The sequence below is a fragment of the Anoplolepis gracilipes genome, chromosome 2, assembly GCF_047496725.1.
Source record: "Anoplolepis gracilipes chromosome 2, ASM4749672v1, whole genome shotgun sequence".
NCBI classification, from domain to species: Eukaryota; Metazoa; Arthropoda; class Insecta; order Hymenoptera; family Formicidae; genus Anoplolepis; species Anoplolepis gracilipes.
The window spans coordinates 7,225,509-7,250,426 of record NC_132971.1 but is presented as its reverse complement, the minus strand read 5'-3'; the positions used below and the strand labels follow the sequence as shown (position 1 = coordinate 7,250,426).

General features: G+C 33.6%; 4 protein-coding genes across 7 annotated transcripts in view; 2 read left to right on the top strand and 2 right to left on the bottom strand.

The window, feature by feature from the left end:
* Positions 1-3,448, bottom strand: part of LOC140663115 (uncharacterized) — a 29,982-nt gene extending 26,534 nt beyond the window's left edge. The window contains exon 1 of the mRNA XM_072887026.1: positions 3,295-3,448. The gene's annotated coding sequence lies outside the window, so the exon portion shown is untranslated. The remainder of the gene's footprint in view (positions 1-3,294) is intronic.
* A 2,570-nt stretch (positions 3,449-6,018) lies between these two features.
* On the top strand, positions 6,019-8,430 carry LOC140676465 (DNA primase large subunit). Its single transcript, XM_072911554.1, has 7 exons — positions 6,019-6,263; positions 6,344-6,681; positions 6,760-6,987; positions 7,054-7,191; positions 7,275-7,653; positions 7,735-7,902; positions 7,973-8,430. The coding sequence occupies exons 1-7, from the start codon at positions 6,110-6,112 to the stop codon at positions 8,284-8,286; spliced, it is 1,719 nt and encodes a 572-aa protein (XP_072767655.1). The 5' UTR covers positions 6,019-6,109; the 3' UTR covers positions 8,287-8,430.
* A 16-nt stretch (positions 8,431-8,446) lies between these two features.
* Tdh (L-threonine dehydrogenase) lies at positions 8,447-12,526 on the bottom strand. Its single transcript, XM_072911555.1, has 5 exons — positions 12,090-12,526; positions 11,412-11,675; positions 10,666-10,926; positions 8,886-9,152; positions 8,447-8,809 (listed from the first exon to the last, which is right to left on the bottom strand). The coding sequence occupies exons 1-5, from the start codon at positions 12,250-12,252 to the stop codon at positions 8,649-8,651; spliced, it is 1,116 nt and encodes a 371-aa protein (XP_072767656.1). The 5' UTR covers positions 12,253-12,526; the 3' UTR covers positions 8,447-8,648.
* A 2,038-nt stretch (positions 12,527-14,564) lies between these two features.
* On the top strand, positions 14,565-24,620 carry Atk (artichoke). 4 transcript variants are annotated; one of them, XM_072911613.1, is made up of 12 exons: positions 14,565-14,620; positions 14,711-14,808; positions 16,619-16,825; positions 16,916-18,086; positions 18,306-19,012; positions 19,924-20,248; positions 20,504-20,770; positions 21,181-21,334; positions 21,543-21,749; positions 22,066-22,837; positions 23,244-23,605; positions 23,927-24,620. In XM_072911613.1, the coding sequence occupies exons 3-12, from the start codon at positions 16,662-16,664 to the stop codon at positions 24,424-24,426; spliced, it is 4,629 nt and encodes a 1,542-aa protein (XP_072767714.1). In that variant the 5' UTR covers positions 14,565-14,620; positions 14,711-14,808; positions 16,619-16,661; the 3' UTR covers positions 24,427-24,620. The 4 variants fall into 4 exon arrangements, with proteins under 4 accessions (XP_072767714.1, XP_072767716.1, XP_072767715.1 ...); XM_072911615.1 differs by having other exon boundaries at positions 14,580-14,808; positions 22,081-22,837; XM_072911614.1 differs by having other exon boundaries at positions 14,580-14,808; positions 22,075-22,837.
* Positions 24,621-24,918: the final 298 nt, after the last annotated feature.

Sequence of the window (24,918 nt, the reverse complement as noted above, 5' to 3'; positions counted from 1 at the left end):
TTATGTAATGACACGGTTGCACGAAATATTTCTCATATCTTTCAACTCCATTTCTCATGCCTTTTAATTTTATATTTGATTTTTGCATATTTAAAAGCATATATTTATAAAATATCTAAAAAAAAACATTTTTTTAATAACAGACATTCTCTAATTAATTTAGAATTAATTTTTCCTTAGTAAAAATGTCATTTTTAATTTCTTTCGTCACATACATTTCTGCAATTAAGCTTCAAATTAAAATTTCGTCAGAGTTTCAAACCTGAAATTAACCAAAGTAGGTTTATTAACCTTTGGACTTTACATATAATTTAGTTTGCGACAATCTCTTATTTTTTAATGGGTTATAACTCAAAAAGTACTGATGCTTTGACATTTCCGCTAAGAAAAAGTCAATAAGTTGGTCATTAGAGAATCAGCTATTTGAACAATATCTCATGGTTTTGAGACATTTTTTCATATTTTTTCAAATATGTAGTATATCCAAATTCTTTTATAAGTACAAAAAGTTTTCATATATAAATTTTTTCTTTATTTTTTTATTTTATTCCCCCGATAATTGAGATTGGTCTCTTTGTACGTTCGTGCTGCAGAGATTTGGAACAATCGATGGATTGCAACACTCTTGAGGTTTCACCGATCAGGTTCATTAATCTCTATCGGAGATCACCGCAAAGGATCGGGGACATCACATATCTTGTTCACCCACATCTAGTTGCATCATCAGATTTCCCAATAAAGCACAGATATATCTCGCTTACGTTTGCAATTTATGGATTAAATTACTTGTCGCAAAATTTGAGATATATTATAGTAAATGTTGCTTTAACAGAATTTAAATTCGAGTGAGTCAAATATCAATCTATCGAATTACCAGTTTAAAAAATTTTCTAATAACAACATTTTTGTAACGAATTTTGTATGTGAATTTTTCACTCCTTAATTCTTCGACAAACTATTTCGGTTTATCAGTAACTCTAGCAAATTCCAATTACACAAGCTATAATTACGCGTATCCAAATTATATAGAGCTCAAAGAGATTACGCAAACAGAAGAGAAAATGTCGAAAATTCGCCGTTTGAAGTGCTCGCAAACTCGCATGACATGAAGCCAGAGAAACACGTTCACAAAGACCACGGAAAGTTAGAAAATATAAAAGTTTTCCTTTGCTCGTTCCTTCGTTGCTCGCTCATGTTTGATTCCGAGCGTCGATGTTATTTGATGCATGTAAAAAAGCAATTTGGTGTTTGTGTTTTTTTACAAAGGGCAGAGTTTGCCATCATAGATAATATTGAGGAATATATTAGTGGTTATATATTTATATACTTCTATTTTCTCTCTCGAAGTATGCTGTAAATGTCACGTTGACGTAGAAATCGAAATTTTGATTTGATGTCAGATCCATTTCATAATTACATAATATACCACATCGTTGTATGGGAATCGTTTATTGGGAATATTAATTGCGTATTAACAAGCTAGTTAGGAAAATAACAAAGCTAACAAGCCAAAATATAAATCTGCTGTATCAATTATATTAATTGAGAAATAAAACTAATTAATGCAATCAATGTGTGCATGATGTGAACCGAAATAAAAAAAATCCATCATATATTTCGACATTTTATAAACTTTTGTATGAGAGAAAAATGAGAAATTTTCTAATCGATTAAATTTAATTAATTAGTAATCATTTTAATAGAAGAATTGAAAAGCGTAAATTAGCGTTGCAATATATCGTAAATTTAATCTAAAAATTTGTATAATGTATATAAATATACATTAAGTTTAAATACGAATGTTTCTACTTTTTATTTATACAGTCGGACCTCTTATCCTACGACATTTTCGCTTCGGAATCTTCCTCTTAAACCTCTGATCCTACGACAAAAATTTGAGAGTGGGGGTATAATTCCCCTTTCGCGGTCGTAGCATGAGAGGATTTTTTGTCGTAGGATAAGAGATTTCGTAGCATAAGAGGGTCGTAGGATAAGAGGTCCGACCGTACTTATGTACGCCAAAGTTGAATAATAATAAATACAGAAATAAATAATAACCTACGTATATAGAATTATGATTTTAAAATATCAAATATATAAGAAACTTTCTTCAAAGAGATGTAATGGGGTTCAACAAAACGAAGTTGGCATAAAGCAACGCATAAGAGTCGACTAGTTTATATCGTTACAAGGAGTTTTCTGCTTCTTAAAATAGGTATCATCTCGTGAAATAAACCACCATCGTTGCGAGAGACTCAGATACGGTGCCTCTAAGAAAAGTAAATGGCATCCACTTCTGAAGAAGAGAGTGAGATTCACCCGTTTTCTTCTGAAGTATTTTCAAAAACCTTCAGCTGAAGTATGAGCTTCAAACTAAAACGCGATATTTGAAAATAAATGCAAATCACATACTTATATAATTTGCATACAAGTGATTACAACATATACATTATAATACATATTTATATGCAAGTCATTATAATATCAGCAGAGAGAGAGAGAGAGAGAGAGAGAGACACGGAATTTTTCACTTGACATACTTTCATTTATAATCTCGAATCAAATATAATTTTTTTTTTGTGAATATACCTGATCAAAGATCACGTACCTGTATTAAAATTCTAACTGTGCGTTTAATTAATCTTGGAAAATAAGACGTGTAATATAGGTGAGACATTTCCCTTTAACTTTTAACATCATTCAATTATAATTTCTCGTCACGTCCGTAATTTCCCTTTTATTGCAGAGGATTGCAGAAGATACTGCGGATTGTACGCGCGCGTAATATTTAAATTAGTATTAATATATGAAATCTCTAACTATATGAAAAGTTAATACAATTTTTGCAACGGGTAGCTAAAATTTATTGATTTAAAAAAAATGCGTAAAGTTGGTAAAGAATACAAGCGACACAATCTCTATATTTTCCTGTACATTTTATCATCAATTTACGAGAAGTTGCACAGGTAGACTGACAGTCGTCAGGTAAGCACATCGATGTATATTGTATTATTCAATACAGTAACTAAGTATCATCGAACACTGAGTTCCCAGGTAGACATTAGATTCCAAATGTAGACGCTCTATGTTGTACGATATCGACCGTATGTGTCTACTTTCACAGTACGTTCTCACCTTTCAGAATGTTAATGCACTTTATGTCAAGTGACATATTATCTTGCGGTCAAATTCTATTGTTTACACGAATTTAGGTTTGCAAGAGCCGTAAATAAAAAAAATCACAATTTAAATGCAAAATTTTCAATCACGTGCAATAAGAGATTTTGTCTTTACCTCGGACGTTAATTTCAAAGATGTGTCCTGATCCGTGTTGAAACTGGACTGGCTCTCTCGGTGCGGGTCCCTTTCACACGCTATCGTCAAGGGATTACCGTATTACAGAGGGAAAAAAAGGTCGAGACAAGGGAACGCGATCCGTACCCGCGAAAGCTCACCACGTGACTGGCGGGAATAGGTGTATCCCGCTGCCGGGAAAAGCCAAACAGAAATCTCCTGCAACGCGCAGACTCGTTAACGGATGAAGTATGTCAAAATAAAACAAGACATATGAGCTTGTTAGATCTGTTCATCTTAGCTGTGTTATATCTGAAACATTCTGTTTAAGTTAATTAAAAAAAAAAAAATATAGCAGATACATGAGAAACGCATAAGCAACAGACTGCGTATCTATTTACTATATCTGTGAGATCAGAAAAGATTGAAGTCATTTTCGAAAAAACATTCCTATTCTTCAAGAAATATTCAATATAATTTAATATGAAGCTATTTTATTTTATTCGAAATTATTTTATTTTATTAAATCTATGTAAATATTACATTATTATTCTTACATTATTATCACAAAATAAATGTTGGTTTCTCAAGTCATTTGTTAAATAATTTATTTTTTACCTCTTTCTAAAATAAATATTTTAGTTAGATTTGACGCAAGATAAAAAACTGGAAAATAACTTTGTAATTTTAATTCTAATAATTATAAAATTATTAAAATAATAGGAAAAAGTATATTTTCATTATTTAAACACAATATCAATATCATAATATCTATATTTAGGAAAGAAAGTATGTATGATTATGGATTTTAGTTATTCATACTTCAATACCCGAGAAAAAAATAATATAATATAATCAAATATAAATATACATAATTAGTTATGAAAAAAATCTGATAACATATTTAATTTTACATGATTATTAATATGTGAAAAATAATGCAATATGATCTTATATTTAATATTAAATATATATATGTACATATATAATCAGATCATATCGCGTCAAATTTCAGATTTAATTATATGTTTATAATATATGTATATGTATAAGTCACACCAAATTTCGGAATCCATTTTTTTCTCGGATAGTTCAATATGTCAACATATAATAAATCACTGTTATTTATGCAAAAATTTACAGAAAAGTACATATCTGTGAAAAAAGAAAGAATGAACTTTATATGAATATTATAATTTCATTTTTTTACTACGTAACACAATATGTTGATTATAATTTAATGATTATATAACAAATTGCGTTATATAATATTACTTACATCTAGCAGAAAGGTTCACAATTTGATATTATTAGTAAAATATATATTCTTATCTCGGTGTTTCCAGCGAAAAAAAAAACTTGCTCGTGAAGTATTCGCCAACGTGCGACGCAAGGAATGCAATTTCAAAATCGCCAGAGTAATGTATTAAAAATGTGGAAAGAATCTTGTTAACAAAATATATACAATAAAAACAATTTACAACTATAAAACATAATTTTACTAATAAAAATTCTCAATTCTATGTTTTTTTTATATATTACTTTTTTATTTACTTATTTAATTACATTAAAAAAGAGGCTTCTTAACAAGAAAGGCCTTTACGTAACATGCGAGTTTTTCCTATCTTCGTTCTATCAAATAAAGATTATGCAAGTTTTTTAAGATGTTTCAAATTTTTTTACGTTTCTACTTATAATATTATGAAATATTAAAAATAAAGATTATTGTAGAAAAGCGTTTAGAACAAAAGTTATCTAGAACTAGCAATTTTTAAAAAATAAGATTGAGTGATATTATGTATATATATACATATATGTATATATATATATATATATATATATATAAATGAAACCGATTAGAGAATGATTGATAACGCGCAATCAAATATAAAATGAAATCTTTTAGAGATACCTGTAGAATGATAAAAACTTGATTGAGAAATAAAAGAGAAATGTTGCTAGAAGATTGTTTTATTTTAGAGAGAATTTTTATATATTTAATTAAATAAAACTTATTCTTATATTGACTCTTTCAGAAATATTATTCTTATATAAAATAAAATTTTATCCTATAAATAAAATATATCCTAATAAAATCTTATAAAAAATATTATTACTCTAATAAATATTTTTAAATTATATATAACACATATATGTATAATAACACGCATATTAATGTATACCCATACAGCACGAATCTTTCAGTTATATTGCAGCAATGTTGCAAAAATATTGTATGTTGCTACAATATTTTTTCAACATTGCTGCAATATAACTGAAAGATTCGTGCTGTATGGGTATATATATATATATATATATATATATATATATATATATATATATATATATATAAAACAAGTGTATATAATATTTCTAATTATATATATATACATACTTATTATTTATATTTATATATAATTGTTAATAATAAAAATAAAAATAATAAATATATAATTAAAAGGCAAAATAAATGGTGCGTGGTATACATAAATATTTTAATAATAATATATATGTATATTTACAATAGGTATGTACGCAACTAATGAAATAAACAATTAAATTTATACACGTGTTCTTCATCAACAATTTATGATGAATGTAATACGGATATAACATACGTACCGATCGATAATTTTATCGGCAGTGTTCATAAATGATTATATGTATTTTAGTCTTTAAAATAAATGTAGATGACAGCACTAAACAAGCATTGATAAATCTTCCAGAGAAATGGCGGGAACAGCTTTCATGTTTCTTGATTCTTTCTATTAGCATATGGTGTAAAGTATGATAAACTGTGCAAAGTGTGATTAAAATGGATTACAAGGCACGTAAACGTCATACAACTGTCACGGATACGAATAGTCATGAAAATGATTATCCTTATGACCTTCAAATGTATGATATGCCCCCAATGGGTGAAATGTCATTGGAAGAGTTTCAAGAGTTAGGGTTTGACAGATTAAAAGGTAAATTCTTAATTATGTTATAATTTTGTACATACAATTGTTAAGCTAATAAAGCTTAATTATTGTCAACTTTGTTGCAGCATTACGGTTAGTCGAAACAACAAACTGTAGAGGTGATCTAAAAACATTGGATGATCGCAAGAAAGCTCTGTGTGATTCTTTGAAATCTGATGGACTGAAATATTATGCAAATTTATTGTACGCTGATGGATCTAATCCACAGTCTGAGGAACATTTACAGATCAGGAGGAAAGATCATATATCACATTTTATTTTGAGACTTGTATATTGTCATGATACGGAGCAAACAAAATGGTTCATTAATCAGGAGGTTGAATTCTTCAAGTTAAGATTTAGCTCCTTAGAAAAGAAGGGCATTGAACATTTATTGAGTATTAGTAACATGGATTGCTTACCTGTATGTTTTATTACATTACATTTTTTATAAGATTATAATGTAATATATATTCTAATTTAGCGATTAATATTCCTTAAGATTTCACAAAATGAAAAACTGGAGGTGAAAGAAGAACTTAGCTTATCGTCTGGGAAAGTTACAAACATAGATATTGCAGATATTTATAAAGTACCTTTTGAGAAAGTCATTGATTTAGTCAGAGGACGTAAAGTATATCTCAAAGCAGGGATGGCATACGTCACTCATATGGACCTGAGTTCAGTATTCATCTGTTATTTCAGAGAGAACCTAATTGCAGGATTAGAGGTACACATATATTCTTTGTAGATTTAATTTTAAAGAAAAGATTCAATGAATTTGTATATTTTACAGAGTGCAAAGATTTTTTATGATAATATATCTGACGATGAGAGATTGACCAGATATTTAACAGGTCTTCCTTCATCTTTCTCTGGAATGGCACGTGTCGTGTGGTCAACCACAGCTACACCCGTTGATAAATTGCATGAAGTATGAATCCAATCATTATACGCATTAGAAATTTTATTTCTTCAAATTTACTTTTATATACATGTACAATATAAAATTTTCAGTTGTCCAAAACGTCGTATCCATTATGTATGAGAACACTTCATGAAGCACTTTGCACCAACAGCCATCTGAGGAACTCAGGACGTATGCAATATGGATTATTCCTAAAAGGTATAGGTGTGACTTTAGAAGATGCTCTACGTTTCTGGAGAGATGCATTTTCGAAAAAGGTAGACGGAGCTGCATTTGACAAAAAATATGCATACTCTATTAGGCATTACTATGGTAAAGAAGGAAGACAGACGAATTACACGCCATATGGTTGCCAGAAAGTAATATCTAGCTCTGTTGGGCCTGGAGAATATCATGGATGTCCTTTCAGACATATGGATCGTGATTCGTTATGTCAAAAGTTAACTAGTTGTGGAGTATTTGCTTCTAGTAAGAATCTTAATTTTCTTGTTACTATAAGATATCAGAATGTCATCTAACATTTTTAAAATTTACGTTAATATATTTTAGATATGACGGAAATATTGGACTTAGCCAAAGATGGACAATATCACTTAGCATGTGCTAAATATTTTGAAGTTATGCATAACAAACCAGCAAGTAAACCACTTTTACATCCAAACGCATACTTTGTTGAAAGTCGTGCAATTTTAACTGAAGACGACAGTAATGGCAGAGGTAAAAAAAATAGAAGAAAAAAATTATATGTTTAAAAATGATGAAAATATTTATAACATTTTATTTGCAGATTTCGACAACAAAGATAAATTCTCTCAAAATACAATTGGAACTCCCGGAGGTCTATCTTCAAGAAAAAGTGATAGGTATTCTACGCCTTCTAGAAATTCGGATTTTACTGGCACGCCAAAGAGAAGCGACAAATTTAGTACACCTTCAAGAAATGCAGACAAAGTCGGCACACCTTTGAGAACAAGTTTCCAGAAAACAAATTATACACCTTCGAAAAAGACTAAAATGACTCCAGTAAATATCGCGGAAATGCTAAACGATGATGATTTTACAGACTTTATGGATGTAGACCTAATGGATCAAAAAAGTTAACAAACAACTATTTTGTATCATAAATTTATTTATACATATTCTTTGAATCCACTTTGCAGAATTTCTCCAAATATATATATTTTTTATCCTATTTATCGATATTTTTATTAATAATTGTTCAACTACTTAACTCTTGCAATAAATATTGTGTTTATAATTTATATAATAGAAGTACGCATCAATATGCGTGCGTGTTTTAATTCCTACATAATTAACATTAACTACTGGCTTCTTTCGATCAAAATTTTAGTAGTTAGGTTTGTGACACAGTTTAACTACATAGTTGTATTCCTGATATGAAAATTCGCAAAGCATGTGCACCAATCAAAAGAAATCAAGAGGTACATATAAGTTTTATATATTTATACGTAGCTGTTGACTTCTTTCAATCGGTGTTTCGGTAGAAAATTGGTGTTAACATCTCGCACCATCGATTTCACCAGCCTCTCTAGATCGTACTTATGCTGCCAACCCCAATCCCGTCGTGCTTCGCTGTCATCGAAAACTTGCGGCCAATTTTCGGCTAAAATCACACGTCAAGATATTGAAATTTTTTACATTCAATCCCTTTACATACGTGCGTTTTATACACGACGTACCGATATATTGTCGTTTATCTGGTTTATAAGTTATCTTTAAATCTGGTATATACTTGAAGAGTTCGTTGAACAACTCCTCAGGCGTGAAGCTCATAGCTGTGACGTTATAAACTCGCCTACGGAGCAAATCGTCAGGTGTGTTCAAAAACTGAAAGAGCGCCGACAGGCAATCTTCGATGTATATCATCGGCAGTCTTGTGTGGGGCTCCAAATAACACTCGTACCTTTTGTTTAACAACCCTTCGTGAAATACCGCCACCGCGTAATCTGTGAAAAAAAAATAAAAGAAAAGGGAAGATTTATTGTCAGATCGTTGAAATATGCAAAATCCGATGTCTTTTAGAAAATAACTAAAACGAGAAATTTTTCAAGAGACAGATGAAATTTCAAATCGCTATTCTTGAAGAAATTCTTGTAGCCACTCTGATGATTTATTTTTCTTTTATTATTATTGTTCTCTCATCTGAATGAAATTTACATTTTTCTTATTACTGCATCCTTCAACTATCGAAGTTTCTCTAGAAAGATAATTCATGAGAGACAATGGCGGCTTCAACCTACGAAGTACAGAAAAAAGATAAACGATTGAATGAAATAAATGATAAATATGTTTTTCTGTAAAAACATGTTTTTATAACATCTTGCCTCGATGTTAATGTGCGAATACTGATTCTTTACGCATCGGAATAAGGAAAACGGAAAAAACCCGATTTCACGAATCAGAAATCGAGACTCGATGCATTATTTATGAGTAGAATAAAATGAGATTGTCCTTGAAGAATGATATATACACACACACACATATGCAATTCAACATTATGCAGTTAACTTAATGGCGATTAATGCTCTAGTTCTTCACAAAAAAGGTAAAACCTGTATCAATTTTCATCAGTTATCAGCCTGACTTATATATGCGATATTAAGCGTTTCTTAAGCATGAACACGATTATCCTGTTACGAATCGGAAAACTTTAACACGCAAGCATCGCGACGCTTTAGTTGAAAAACATGTTATTTCAAATTGTAAACACGTTTAAAATTGTAACTATGTAATTACGTTGTCTGAGTAAAAGAACATAAGGTATGATTATTTTTTTTTTCATTTTCTTTAATTTTTTATGGGCATTAAAATTATTATTCACATACATTATTAATTAACATTAAACAATGATGAGAACAGATTTTTACAAAAACATGTTATTTATCAATCATCCATCTATACGTTTCACATCACGCGTTTATTATGTTTATTAATGTTGCCTTTAGAAATTTTAAATTATATCCCAGTAAGCGCTAAATATTCATCCTGAAATATTTGTAAAATGATCTTAAAATCCAAAATTGACATCCCAAGAATATTCTAAAACATCCCGGAATATTTAAAGAATATACGCAGATAATATTCAAATAAGCACTAAAATGTTTTGATTTTTTATTATTTTGTATGCTGTTTTATTCTATTTTTTATTTTATTTTTTATATCCCATATATATATATATCAAAATTTACACTGAATGTTCCTATTACACATACAGGTAATGTTCACAGAATATTCTGATTATTTCACAATTATTTGAACGTTCTGTAAACATTTCGCTATCATTTCAGGATATACAGAACTTTTGGAATACGAATGGAATATTTCAGAAATATCTAGCGTTTACTGAGATTTGTTCTGAAAAATCACTCAAAAATTTTCATGTTTAATTCATATTTTAACTTTATACATCAGAGATACTCGCGAGACAAATGTGTGATAAAGGAAAAACCTTATTCTCACCGGTGGTACCGCCGCCGGGTGGATCGCTGCTGATTACACCGGGGAATCGCAGGCACCGAAAGTCGAGACCGAACCGATGATGATAATACTCTCCGAGAAGCTCGGCGTGAACCTTGCTGACACCATAGATCGTACGTGGTCGTTGCACCGTGACATTTGGAGTCGGATTCCTCGGCGAATCCGGGCCGAACGCACCGATCGTCGAAGGTATGAAGATCCTCAACTTGTATTGTTTCGCTAACTCGATGACGTTGTGCATTCCTGTCAGGTGCGAGGAAAAATAATAAAACTTTCAGATATTCAATGTCGATTCTAAAGTCGATTTTTTTTCCTCAGGTATGTCTGCGAATCGCAGAAGAGTACGCGATACCATCTATCACGTTTCAACTACTGCTCGTCCGCTTTCTCTCCCGGACACTTTCTTCCCTTCGCGAACGCGTTAAAATTATTATCGTAATGACAAATTCATTCGTCGGCACAACATTCCATTTCACTTGGACGCAGTGCGCGGAAAGTCGAACATTTCACGCGAAAAATTTATGCCTTCCATTATAAATGAAGCAAAAAAATATAACTATGTATTTTCCTTTATCTAAATAATAATAAAATGCCGAAGACATATATTTTTATACACTCACTGGTATGTGTTTGTCAAGTTTATTTGTAAAATATTTTTATTCCAAATATTGTCAAACTTCAAACGGATTCTGCTCCCCTACGTAAAAACAGATGGATTATCCTCTTACCTTCAATATTGACTCTGACAGCTAGCGGTACGTTTTGTTCGCCGACAGCGCTAAGCAAAGCGCTAAAGTGAATGAGCCAGTCGATCTTGTAGTCGACGACGATTTTCTGTAGACCCTTGAAGTCAAGAATATCGGCGAAGATGAAGGGTCCGTTCTCCACACTCTCCTCCGTAGGCTTGATAATGTCCGACAGTATGACACTCTCGTTACCATAATTCCGACGAAGCAATTTCGCGCATTCCGTCCCCAATTGTCCGAGACCGCCTAAACAAAAATTTGCTCGTCGAAGACAGGCTTTGTACCTTTAGTATAAACACGAATGAAATGTGACATTACTTTGTTCTTGTGTAATACTTTTCGATAACAAGCTATTATTTTTCAATGTCTAGCTATAAAGAAACAAGTATGTGATTCAATTTAAGAAAAATATTATTTCTTTTTATTTCTCTGATCCTCTTTATAAACAAATAACTTATATCCAATAATAAATCAATCCAAATTAATTAATGCCATAAACTTAATTAAATAATATCTATTTTCTTAATGCGTGGTAAAATAAAAAAATGCGAGTATATAATTGTGTGCGTTTTATCTTTTAATCATTAATTAAATAAATTTGTCGAATTGTGTAAATTTACTGATAGAGATTAATTTATTTTAACCATATCATATGCTTACCTGTTATTAATATCCTCGGCGGTTTAACTTTATTTGTATTATTTGTATTAACATTCTTGATGCTATCATTTTCTTTATAACTGGGATTGTCGGACACGTGAAAGCTCCTGCAAATGCTTCTCGTGAAACAATACGAGAGTCGAATGATACTTTTGTACAACATTATCTTATGAAATGATACACGATTCACAAAATATAACAGATCTTGCAATGATAATACTATTAATCTGATTGTATCTTTTATTTGTGATTTTAAACGGTTTATCACGATAAATCTTTACTCAAGAAACAAGAGAAATATACAAGAAATTCATAGAGTATTGTAAGTTGTATAAATCTACTGTTTACGTAAATCTACTTGTAAAGCTATCAAGAACAAGTTACTTTACAAAAAGTTTTATAAAGAACAGAAGAATTTAATCCTTCTTCGCTGGTGGTTGATAAACAACTGATACAGCCTGGAGCAATAATGCTACATTATCTCATGACCAGTTTTTAAAACCAGTTAGAACGGATGCTGTGTGATCGGCGTGTATCTATTTTTAACGACTTACTTTACTAAAATAATCGACACTGATAAAATAATTTTCTATACTGCATAAGAAGAATTTTAAACGCTGTATTAAGGTCTGATCTACAATAGAGTCGTAGATCGTAAAAAATTAATTAATCACAGTTAAATTTAGAGAAGAATAATCAAATCAGATTTATTAATTTTATATGACTTACGATTTTATTGTAGACCAGGCCTTAATACAGCGTTTAAAATTCTTCTTATGTAGTATAGATACACGCCGATCACACAGCATCCGTTTTAACTGGTTTTAAAAACCGTCCGTGATATAATGTAGCATTATTGCTTAAGGCTCTAAGTTGTTTATCACCAGCGAAGAAGGATTAAATTGTAGACCAGGCCTTAATCTTGTTTTCTCAATTCTATATGCATATAATATCGATTCTTTGGCACTCTAGATATCTCTTTTGCTCACAATTAGAGATCTGCTCTTCTCATCTGGAGGACAGCATCCTTATCAAATTATGATAATTTATTTATATGCAGGAAAAATCCAGTTTTTTTATTTATATTTAAATCATAAACGGCATTGTCATTTTATTAAGAAAATGCCTATTACTTTTATTTATATTTTCTTTTTAATTTAAAACGATATAAATATTTTTTCAATATTGATTTTTATCTATAGAGATTTATTTACACATGATATTAATTCAATTTATTTTTACCAACTATTTATCACACTTTTTTATAGAATTTATTTCTTTAATTTAACTTTTAACTTTTTTAATGTAGCCAACGTAAATTTTATAGAAAATTATTTTATCAGTGTCGATTATTTTATCAAAGTCATTCGTTAAAAATGATATAATGGTGTTCCACAATAAAAATGAATTTCTCTATAAATTTCTCTTAAATATACTTTTAGTGTATAATTTAATTTTCTCTGTAAATTTCTCTTAAATACACAATTCAATATGTAATTTAATAGATCATAATTTCTCATATGTATTACTTTCCACTTGTACTCGATTTTGACCGACAATACAAGAATTTCATCGTGTTGCATTGATAAATTAACACAGATCTCTACTATTTCCAATAAATTTGTGTCAAGTACTGTTAGTTTCTTGTCGGGAGTCTTTAAATTCAGAATATTGTTTACGTCATTTACTTGCCTATCATTATTTACAGCAATCGACGGAGGCTTGGCATTACAAACCAATGGAAAGGCGATCTTTTTTCAGGCGATTCTAAACCGGTTATTGCTGTAAGTTTCACATTAAAACGTCAGTGTATAAAGTCACACGTGAATGCTATATGAATATCAAGATTAAAGATTGATAAAGAAACTTTCATAACAACATTGCTTACCATGCTTTAATCAATATGTAAATTAAATTCTTGTATATTTTTACTTATAAAATGATGACGATATAATTAATTATAATATTATTTATATACATATTAAGCATAGAAAGATTTCTGATCAAGATATTTTGCTTTTTCGCATTTTTTTATATCACTTCTCTTCAGCTAGTTTACTTTTATTTATGATATAACATTACGTATATGTATATACATTAAAATCATTAATTTACTGTATTTTTAGAACATATAGGATGTATAACTAATCAATTTACAGTTATTGAATAGTTCTTTTTTTTTTAGATTTCTTCTATTTCGATTAGAGTGCGTTCGATCCCAGTTGCTTTATCAGGTATGCAAGAAGGAAAATGAAAGGAAGGAGATTTTTCACCGACGCCGAATTACATTCGGCGATCGGTGAGATTCGTGGGGAAAGGGAAGAATTTCCTGGAAACGTGTCTTCACGGTGGCTGGACACGCGCTTCGCAATTCTCTTTGCGTTCCTCCCGCCACCGTTATCTTCTCCCCTCGAGTTTGTGTAAACCCCCATGCTTTTGCGAACAGCCTCTTCGGTGCATTTAGTGTGTGCCCGTAACGAGATCACGAAGAGTCGCACTCGCGATCGGGAGACGGTATTAAAAACGAAGTGGTAAGATAAGTTGATTACGTACCTCTCGAAAAAGAAAACACTTTTATACGCGAGAAGACCGAGTGGAAATATTTTTCTTCCTCCTCGTAGATTTTGTTCTTGCTGAAAAAGAAAAAAAAAAAACGTAAGAGTCTTCAGGATTTTACAGAAGCAAGGTATTAGTTTGGTGAACAGCGTTGATATAGAAGGTAAGCATTTTATAAAAGTAAAATATTTTTATATTCGGCATTTTTTAAAAATAATTTTGATAACATAGTGCTAGATTTGTTTTTTAATGAGGCTTTATATATAAATAAAAAGTTTTAATTAATAAAAAAAATAAGTAATTAAATGTGAAAAGATTTTTTTACAAAACGTAATTCGAGATCAATTATTTGATCAGGATTCTCGTACTCACATGTGTCAACAACCTACACATTGCAATGAATGATCAATTGAGGCACAGATTTATACAACCTTCCTCATGCAATTACATAATAACATGCGAAATCATTCACGGCAGAAAATGAGATGCTCGGAGGTCAGTGACGGCGAAATATCAGGAAATAAGAATCACTTTCACTAAAATTACGTCTTATTGTGCCTTATTGTTTGGTCAAAATTCAAGATTATGACAGTAACAATGGAACTAGAAGGCAATTAATTGTCTTTTCATTAATTATTATTTTTTCCAAAATAGTAAAATACAATGCTTTTTTAAATAAATAGTCTATTAAATGCAACTTTACTGCTACTAAAGTAATACAAAAAAAATTTTTTATATCGTGCATTAAAAAAGTTTCGTATAAATATCGATTGAAATGATTTTCAATATTCAATAGTTTTCTAGAATTCCAAACTTTAATTCCAATTTTTTATTTCATGGATATTAAGTACTAATGCAAACCACCTGCTTCTTTGGAACTACAGAGTACAATTAATTTTTATATTATCATCTAAGTCTGAAAATGAAATGATGATACACACTCTCGAAATGCGGAAACAGATATGCGTCAGAGACGGCTCTTTCCATTGATGCAACAATAAGGCAATCTCGAATCATTTATCGCATATCGCGCTATATCGACGTTTTTCACGTGCGAATGACTTTTCAGGCCGTCCGATTGTTTTGCTTCTTAAAGACCGACGCATTACGAAATCCTCGTATTTCCGCGTGACAAGATCTCTCTGGCAAACGTCTTTATCATTCTATACACACACCAAATTGCAATCTTCTTTCATGTTAATCGCGACTTGTTCTTCTCGCTTAGCGATTATGCGAAATATTACATCCTAAAGTAGAGGAAGCAAAATGTTATCTAATAATTCTTCAACCTTACAACGATACGATTGTATAATTTTATATTTCATTTGACATGTTACTTCGTCAATTAAGCGAACGAGTGCTGCATGCTTATTAATAAGTACGCAACAATCTCTCCGACTTTCTTTTTTTTCAAGGTGCGAATTTTTAATTTTTAAATCGTTCTCTGGCTCTTCATACGTCGTTTCTCTATAGGCACATCAAGAGCGCGCTCGCGCGACGGCAATTATTGCGGACAACGATTGTCCTAGCGGTCTTTACGGTACGGGGCATCAATTTTGTCGTCTACGACCGTGACTTGTGTACACGCGTATATACCAGGTGCTTGGGGCGTCGCGCCCAGGATACAGGGGCATACCGTGACGTCCGTGAAGGGCTCTTAACGCCTAAAATCCGACAATCATCGGTCGTTGTTTCGTCTCGCCAACGAGATTTCTAATCTAACTTGGCACATTCGTCACTTCTCCGTAGACGCTTTAATTATTTTCTTGTCACACGTGTCGAAACGTGACACTCGTTCCTGTTATTTTTCTAATGGCCTTTTTGCCAATAAATTATATTCAACGCGCAAAATGTGCGTACAAGAGCGACCTCGTAGTTGAAGAAAATCACGAAAAGACTTGAATGTATTTTCGTGTTATTCAATTGAAAAAAAAATTCGTATTCGTCCGTTTGCGTGCGAATGCATGTTTCAGAAAATGCGGAACTGTTACTCGTAGACGACGGTCCAAATGCGCGATGGTCAGGCCGTCGGAAGGCGGTGGACTTCTGATAGTCGGCTGGCTTCTGGCACTCCGTTCCATCGGTGCCGGTGCTCAGTTAGATCCCGATTACGGATGTCCGCCTCAGGAAAGGATACTTCCCTGCAGATGCTCGACGCGTGATATGGAGATTCAGATATGGCAAGTAGATGAGAGAGAATATTAATTCTGAATGAAGAAATTAAGAGAGATAATCTGCTGAACAAAATGCCATAATAAATTCGCGCGTAGGTGCAGTCACAGCGAGTTACCGAAGGTGCTGGAAGGTCTGAAGGCGGTGAGTCACTACGTGGACCAACCGGTGGACGAACTGATCTTGGAGAACAACAACTTACCTAGTCTGCCCGGCAAGGTGTTCGCGACCTTGAGAGTTTTGCGTCTGATGCTGCGGAACAATCGGCTCGAGAGGGTGTCGTCAGGTTGGCTGGAAGGTTTGCACGATTCCCTGCTGGAATTGTTCATCGTCGAACCCGATCTGCGGTCTCTACCTGTGGATAGTTTGGAGAATCTGCAGGGTCTCGAGGCGGTGACGCTGCAGAGTCGCGTGATGAAGCGATTGCCCAAGTTCACCGGTTTGCCGAAGCTGAGGTATCTGCAGATCAACTCCCCGGCCTTGCTGGAACTCGCCCCGAGGAACTTTCGCGACATTCCCAATCTGGAACAGCTTCACGTATTCGGCAGCCCGAGACTGACGAGGCTGGAGGCCGGCCTCTTTCGTGATTTGCCTCGACTGGAACTGATCAATGTCACCGATTCCGGGATTCACTGGATTCATCCGCGGGCCGTGATCGATCTGCCGGAACTCAAAGAAATATCGCTGGTCGGAAACGCGATAATCGACGCTGGTATGGTCGGTCGAGCGTGCCTGGATCTCCCGTCGTTGTCGGTGATACGTCTGGATCGGAATCGCATCAATCGCCTCGGCGAGGATTCCTTCGTCGATCTTCCCGTTTTATCGCGCCTTTATATGTCGCGCAATCACATTACGGAGATATTCGCCGGGGCTTTTCAACGAGTACCGGCTCTCAAGTCCGTGGACCTGAATCACAACTTGATTCACCGCATCCATCCGGAATTTTTTCCGCATCGGACGGGAAATGCATTGGAAGAGATGTGGCTAATTAACAATGACCTTAGCCACGTAGCTGAGATACGATCGGTGTTTGAAGCTCTGCCAAGGTTAAAGTTTTTAGACGCCAGTCACAATCAGTTAGAGGAAATACCCTTCGGTGCTCTAAGAGGCCACCCCACTTTGGAGAGGCTGCATCTGAACCATAACAGGCTGGCATTTTTGCAGAGAGAAACGTTCACGGCGATGCCGGCGCTCAGGGAGCTTAGACTAAAAAACAATTCCTTGTCGAATCTTCTGGAGGCTCCTTTCTGGAATCTGCCAGCCTTAAAAGTAAAGATTTTATTGAATTAGTAATGAAAGCAAAAGTTAAACATATATTTTTTTAATTTATTATAAATAATTTTAAATTAAATTTTAATTCATACATTTTAATATATACTTATAAATCAAGATTTTATAAATCTTATAAATTTCAATTCTTATAAATAAAAAAAAAATCTTTGATCAAAGTATCAATAATATTCATTTTCAATCAATTACTAATTCCAGGGTCTGGATTTTTCGGAGAACTACTTCCGTCACATAGAGCCACGTTTGTTTGATAATCTACCGAATCTCAGACGGTTGGATCTTAGCGGTAACGCCATCGGACTCATCGAACCCGAGTCCTTTCTCAGCACACCAGCTCTAGAACACGTCAACGTCTCGAGAAACGCTCTGTCCGTTCTTCACCCCTTGACCTTTCGACATCTGACTAATTTGTACGAGCTGGACATCGGCTGGAATCGTATGGTGGAAGTGGTTCCTGGTCTACCGAAGGACATCGAGCACCTTCACATGCCCATGAATCGTATCGTCGCTCTGCCAGTTGTGTCCTCTCAGGATCTGTCTCTGCCCGCCCTACGATCGCTGGATCTAAGCGCGAACGGAATCGAAAGAATTCCGCCTGGCAGCCTGGCTGACTTGTCGAGCTTGAGAAAATTGAGTTTGGGCTATAATACTCTGAGAGTTATAGACGATGGCGTTTTCGACGGACTCTTGAGATTGGAGCAACTGGACTTGAAATACAATCGACTGGTCACGTTGCACGGACGAAGCTTTCGACCTTTGAAATCGCTGATGGATATAAATCTTCGGGGCAACCGAATGGAAGTTCTACGACCAGATATATTTCAGGAGAATACACGATTGCAGAGAATTGATCTGAGCAGAAATAATCTCGCTCAAGTTCCTCATGCTACCTTCGCCAATACTAGGTAAGAGCTTTAATAGTTTTCATATAGAGAATCTACAGTAAAATAATATATATATGATTTGCAACATTATTTTTAATTATGCCTTAAAAAGAGAATTTATTATTTATTAAATAAAATTATGATTAAATAATAATTATTTACAAAATAAAAATTATAAAAGTAGTATTTTATTTTCGTTTTTTTACATACATACACATACATATATCCATATATATATATATATATATATATATATATATATATATATGTATATATATAAATATACATATATAACATATGTGTATATATACATTTATGTATTTTGTCATATAAGAAAATATTAAATTATATTTTTTTTATTTTAATTTTAAAAGTTTCTGTGTATAGTGATAGTAGCAAAATAGTGTATTAACAATGGACGCAATTTATCCCTCCTTTGGTTACTTCGTACTCTAGTGGAAAAGCAGTTTCACTCGTAGTTACTTGATTGCATCACTCTTAAATTGGTACCTAGAAAGTTCTTTCGTGCACACGCTAATATCTCTTTCTTGTCGTTGTGTAGCATCGGCCTGGCGTATCGACTAATTTAATAGTAACTCAATTCACTTTTATACGTAATTTTATTTAATCTCGTCCATCAAGTTTAATCACATCAAAACATGTTCTTTCACAAAAAAAAACAATCGTACTCTACTGTACTATAATTTAATTGAATTTAAATGTAAATCTAAAATACGGATAAGATAAATAACAATCTACTTATATTATTTACGATGAATGAAACCTTCTTTCGTCAAAATTTATACAAAAAAAAATTGATAAGACACCTTAATCTTTTTACACATTTTTAAATGTCTTTTTGGACAAGAAAATAGGCTGTTTAACTTCCACTCCGCATCGAAAATGACAACGACAATGTGAAATGTCAACAGAGACCTTCGTGAACTATACGCCTCGCACAACACTTTGACCGAGTTACCCGGATCGTTGCACGGCTTAACGGTTCTTCGGGTCCTCGACTTGAGCTTCAACAAGCTGAACATTCTATCGCCGGAAACGTTAAGCAGCCTCTCGTCCTTGCTCGAGCTAAAACTCGTCAGAAATCGCATACGAGAATTGCGGGAGGGCGCGTTCGACGGGTTACCGCGGCTGTCGCTGATCGATCTCGAGGATAACGATCTCAGAGTGATCGAGAGAAACGCGATCAGAGCCTTACCGGAGCTGCAGGCCATCAGACTCGGCAGGAATCGATTGCAGGTAATAACAACAGTACAGTTTCCATTCATGATCTCATTCAATGAAATAATTTTTGTTTATGTGATAAAGATAAACAAAACTTTGCCTCCTTGACAAATTTACTTTGTTAGATGTGATTGAAAAATTTGAAAAGCCTCATGTGTGTGAGCCATGATATGTAACCAATGTTGTATAATATTGTTATCTGACTTTTATATAAAAAATATTATAAATATTGAGTTAAACGGAGGTAATTTTCAACGCGTAATTTTCTAGTTTATCCCAAGCGGCGCTTTCACCGAGCTACCGCTGCTACAGAGTGCGGAACTACAGGAAAATCGGATCCAGGAAATCGCTAGTAATGCCTTCATTAACGTGCCACACTTGCTATTCCTTAATCTAAGTCATAATAATTTGCCGGGATTGGAGTACGTCGGCTTGGAGAGTCTACGCTCGTTGGAGGTTCTCGATCTCAGCTTTAATCGTTTATCAAGAGTTTCAAGCGACAGTCTGACAGCTATGGAGTGGCTAGTGGAATTAAAGGTATAATAAAAAAGTTTCACAATTTAAATTTCAAGACATTAAACATATAACGCATCTCGTTCTAATTCGTAATTCGTTCTAATTAAAATATATCACACACGTATCTCTTAATAATTCGTACTTTTAAAATATGTCAATTGTGGATGTTTAAAATAACTGCGTAATTTGTGAAAAATGTATTTTGCACGAGAAATAACCCGTAAGAAATTGCAAATGAAATGGCTAGAGCGCGAGAAGCGCTTCACTAATAAAGGAGAATACTTTCTCGTCGAGAGTGAAACTTTTGCGTGAACCATGGTGCGAGACGGGCCGTTCTGCTGGCGGAGCAATTATTCGTATACTTGCATCGTTAATTAGGGGAGATAGCCGAGGCCGCGTTTTACATAGGCCGTTTTCCTTTCTGCGTGCAGATGGACAACAATCGGATTTGCGCCGTGCACGGTTCGCCTTTCGATGATATGCCGAGATTACGGGTACTGAGCCTGCGAAGCAATCGGATGACAGCCGTTTCTGAAAATGCTTTCAAAAGACTGAGATCGAACATTGCTGTCCTGGATATCGACGGTAATTCAACATTAATTGAATCGATAAAAATAAAAAAATTTAATTAATTATTATTATCTATATCTATAATAATTAATTATCATGAAAATAATTATTTAAAATGAAATATATTAATTGGCGACGGTTTCTCTCAATAAAAGCATCGTATCTCAATATTTGCATATTTTATCATCTTTATATTTACATCTTTCTTTTATTTCCGAGAAAGGAAATCCATTATCCTGTTCTTGCGGCATGCTTTGGCTACGAGGATGGCTGCAGCAAGCTTCCTCGGAGGGTCCTAGATGTGCCGACGGTTCTCTCTTCAGGGAACTCAGATTATCGCGTCAGGATTGTCAGCGTGAGAGATATGTCGAACCGGTTCATCCAGGATGCGAATCCGAAATAATTGCAACGCCTTCAGTTTCTTCATCTGGTAAACCATTTTTTAATATTAATCAAAATAAAAGAGATTATATACAATCACAAAGCAAATTAAAAAAAAATTAAAATATTATTGTTTATCGCTCATTTATATTATTTAAAAGTAATATTAAAAATAATATCAAAATTAATATTGATATTAGTATTTAAAAATAATATTAAATAACAATGTTACATTTTTTACACATTGATGTTTTGTGATTACATATAATTAATTGATCAATTCTTATGTTATCACATTTATAAATTCGTAGTAAATAATTTTGCCGTACCACTGTGCTTTATTAAATTATATTAAAACTTGTCAGCGTTTGGAGTTACAGAGACGGTGCCGTTATGGATGAATCTAAAGGACTCGTCGACCCAGAAGCCTTCCGTTTCCCAGGATTCCGATTACCTGTACGAATATATAGACTATCAGGACAACGGAAGCGACACGAGCACATCCGCGTCGCCGTCCAGCGTGTCTACCATCAGCGTGCCCACTCAGACCGTAAAGATCATTCATCCGCCCTCGCAAACGCAGCAGCATCAGAGGAACGAAACGTCACCGTTGAAGAAGAACCCTATGATACCACCGTCGCCCAGCAGTTCCGGTTTCACCTTCTTCGGTCTACCTCTACCGAGCATGAGTTTCGATTTGTGGGGAAATTCGAAGAGGAAAGCCGATAGGAAGGAGTCCTCGTTGATGTCGAATAGGCCTAGTCGGGGACGTTACAGATCCTTTCCGCCCACAGAACCGGAAATTCACAGGGGTGGCTTTGTACCATTACCGCGTGCCCAAAGCGGATTCGTGCCGATCGTCGATCCTAGATTGATGTACGAGAAACAAGAGATGAAACGCGAGAACGTTTCAAAATCATTGAGTGCGAACAGTACGCAGATGCTGGAGGAAAAACGTCCACGGAAAAGTGGAAACAACACCATTACCAGGGTGGAAAAGATCGTCGCCAGGACCGGGAAACCTCGAACGAATTCTCGGGAACGAGAGGAGTTAACCACTGCATCGACATTCGACCGATCGACCAGTTCGAACAATTTCAACTCTCGCACAATTTTGCCGGACGTCAATAAGCTCAAGTAAGTAAATCGTTTAAATTATTTTTTTTCTTGCAATATTCTAAGTCTAACACATAATTTGAAAATAGACATTTATAGATAAAAATAAATATATTTCAGATTCTTTGATCAATTTAGCTATAATTCTTTTAATTAATTCTCATTAAAATAATTTAGAGTTAAACAATGCGCCCATACAGCACGAATCTTTCAGTTATATTGCAGCAATGTTGCAAAAATATTGTAGCAACATACAATATTTTTGCAACATTGCTGCAATATAACTGAAAGATTCGTGCTGTATGGGCGTGTGCATAGCTTGATATTTTAAAAATTGAATTTTAAATTGTTTAAACAACTTGCTGTTGTTACTGACATTCATTTCTGGCTAATTTCTTCGGACGTTAATTTTTTTTTCTTTGTTTAGCTCTGACACGTCCAACACAACAAAAAGTAGTGCAGCGATAATTGTGGAGGAGTCGTCAGAGGAAGCTCACGAAACGTCGGCTTCTACCGAAATTTACGAGGACGAAAATTCAGAAGTAGACTCGGAAAAAGCTAAATTCATCGAGAAACCACATATTGCTAGTAGAATAATTTGGACCACACCTAAAACGACGATGACGGAAACGAGGAAAACTACAATTACTAAGGACATTGTAATAGCAGCGATGGAGGTGGCACCATCGCAAGAAAACAATACCAAAGATTGGGAGATTGAAATATCCGAATATGAAAAGAATTCAACTCCACGATTGAGCACTACAACTGATCTTTACGATGAATCTGGTATATCAAATAGTTTTTAATTAATATTTCGAAATGCAGTATTTTATCATTCGATCGCTTGGCAGATAAAGTCCGCTAAAATAAAATCTGTTTTAAATTAGCAGACTGAAAAGACAATTTTATTATTATGAATTTTTAATCTTAATTAACAAAATATCTCTGGCAAGAATACATATAGAATTTTTAGATTATTATTAATAGAACTTTTATTTCGATGAAAGACTTTAAATTTTTATAAAATTTTACGACTGATAGATACATTATATCGCGTAAATGCAACAAAAAGAAGAAAGAATTCTAATAAATATTTGTTTATTGCAGAGAATTTGCAAGTAGCAAAAACAGATGCGCCACATTTCTTGGTATCCACGACATCTTCCACATCGAATCCGCGTCCGAGAGAAATCACGACTTCCCGAGGAACGGAAGCGTCCGCTTTGTCCGCGTTGCTGATCCCGGGGGGACAACTACCGTCTTCGGGACCAGTGGGAAATTTACGTCCACTCGGTAGGTCCACGATAACGAAGGTCGCATCGCCGTACCTTAATCACAATGCTGAACAATTGCGGGAGAGACAGAAATCGGTTGCTGCTCAGAGAAGCGCCGAGATCGTCGACCACACGACGACTGAAATCCAGAACGAGGCGTTCATCATCGACGAAGAGGCCAAAGTGATAGATGATAGTCCTTTCAACTGGTACTTCCAGCATTATAATGATACGAATTTAGAACCTTACGTAGGTATAGCTTATAGCGGTGTTGTGAAAATTAATTCGTGTCGATGGTTACTTTTACTCGCTTTCTTAAGAATCTTAATATAGACAGATTTGAAATTCGTAGAGAGACCATCTAAAGATGGTTTATATAAATATATAAATTTACATCATTAAAGAAATAAAAAGAAAGAGAATTCATAAAAAATAACATACACTGTACACTGTAATATTTCTTAATGAATCCGTTATATATATATATCTCAGATCACACATCATATAAATTATTAAAAATATAATGATCAAATAATATAGTACAGATCAAAAATTGATACAAAGGTATAGGCATGTTGTAAGGATAATCTCGTATGATGTGTACAGTTGAACTACATATGTATCTATATATATATTTTGACCGAGAACCATTATATGTACAAAGATCATGCTCGTAGGTGTATTTACGTTTTTTAAATATATTTTGGTAAGATATATATAAGGTATTTCTATATGATTACTTAATAAAGCAATTTAAGCAAATAATTATTAAAAACGTAATACTTTCTTTTTTTTTTTTGGTAGAACAATTTGTATGTATTTTTT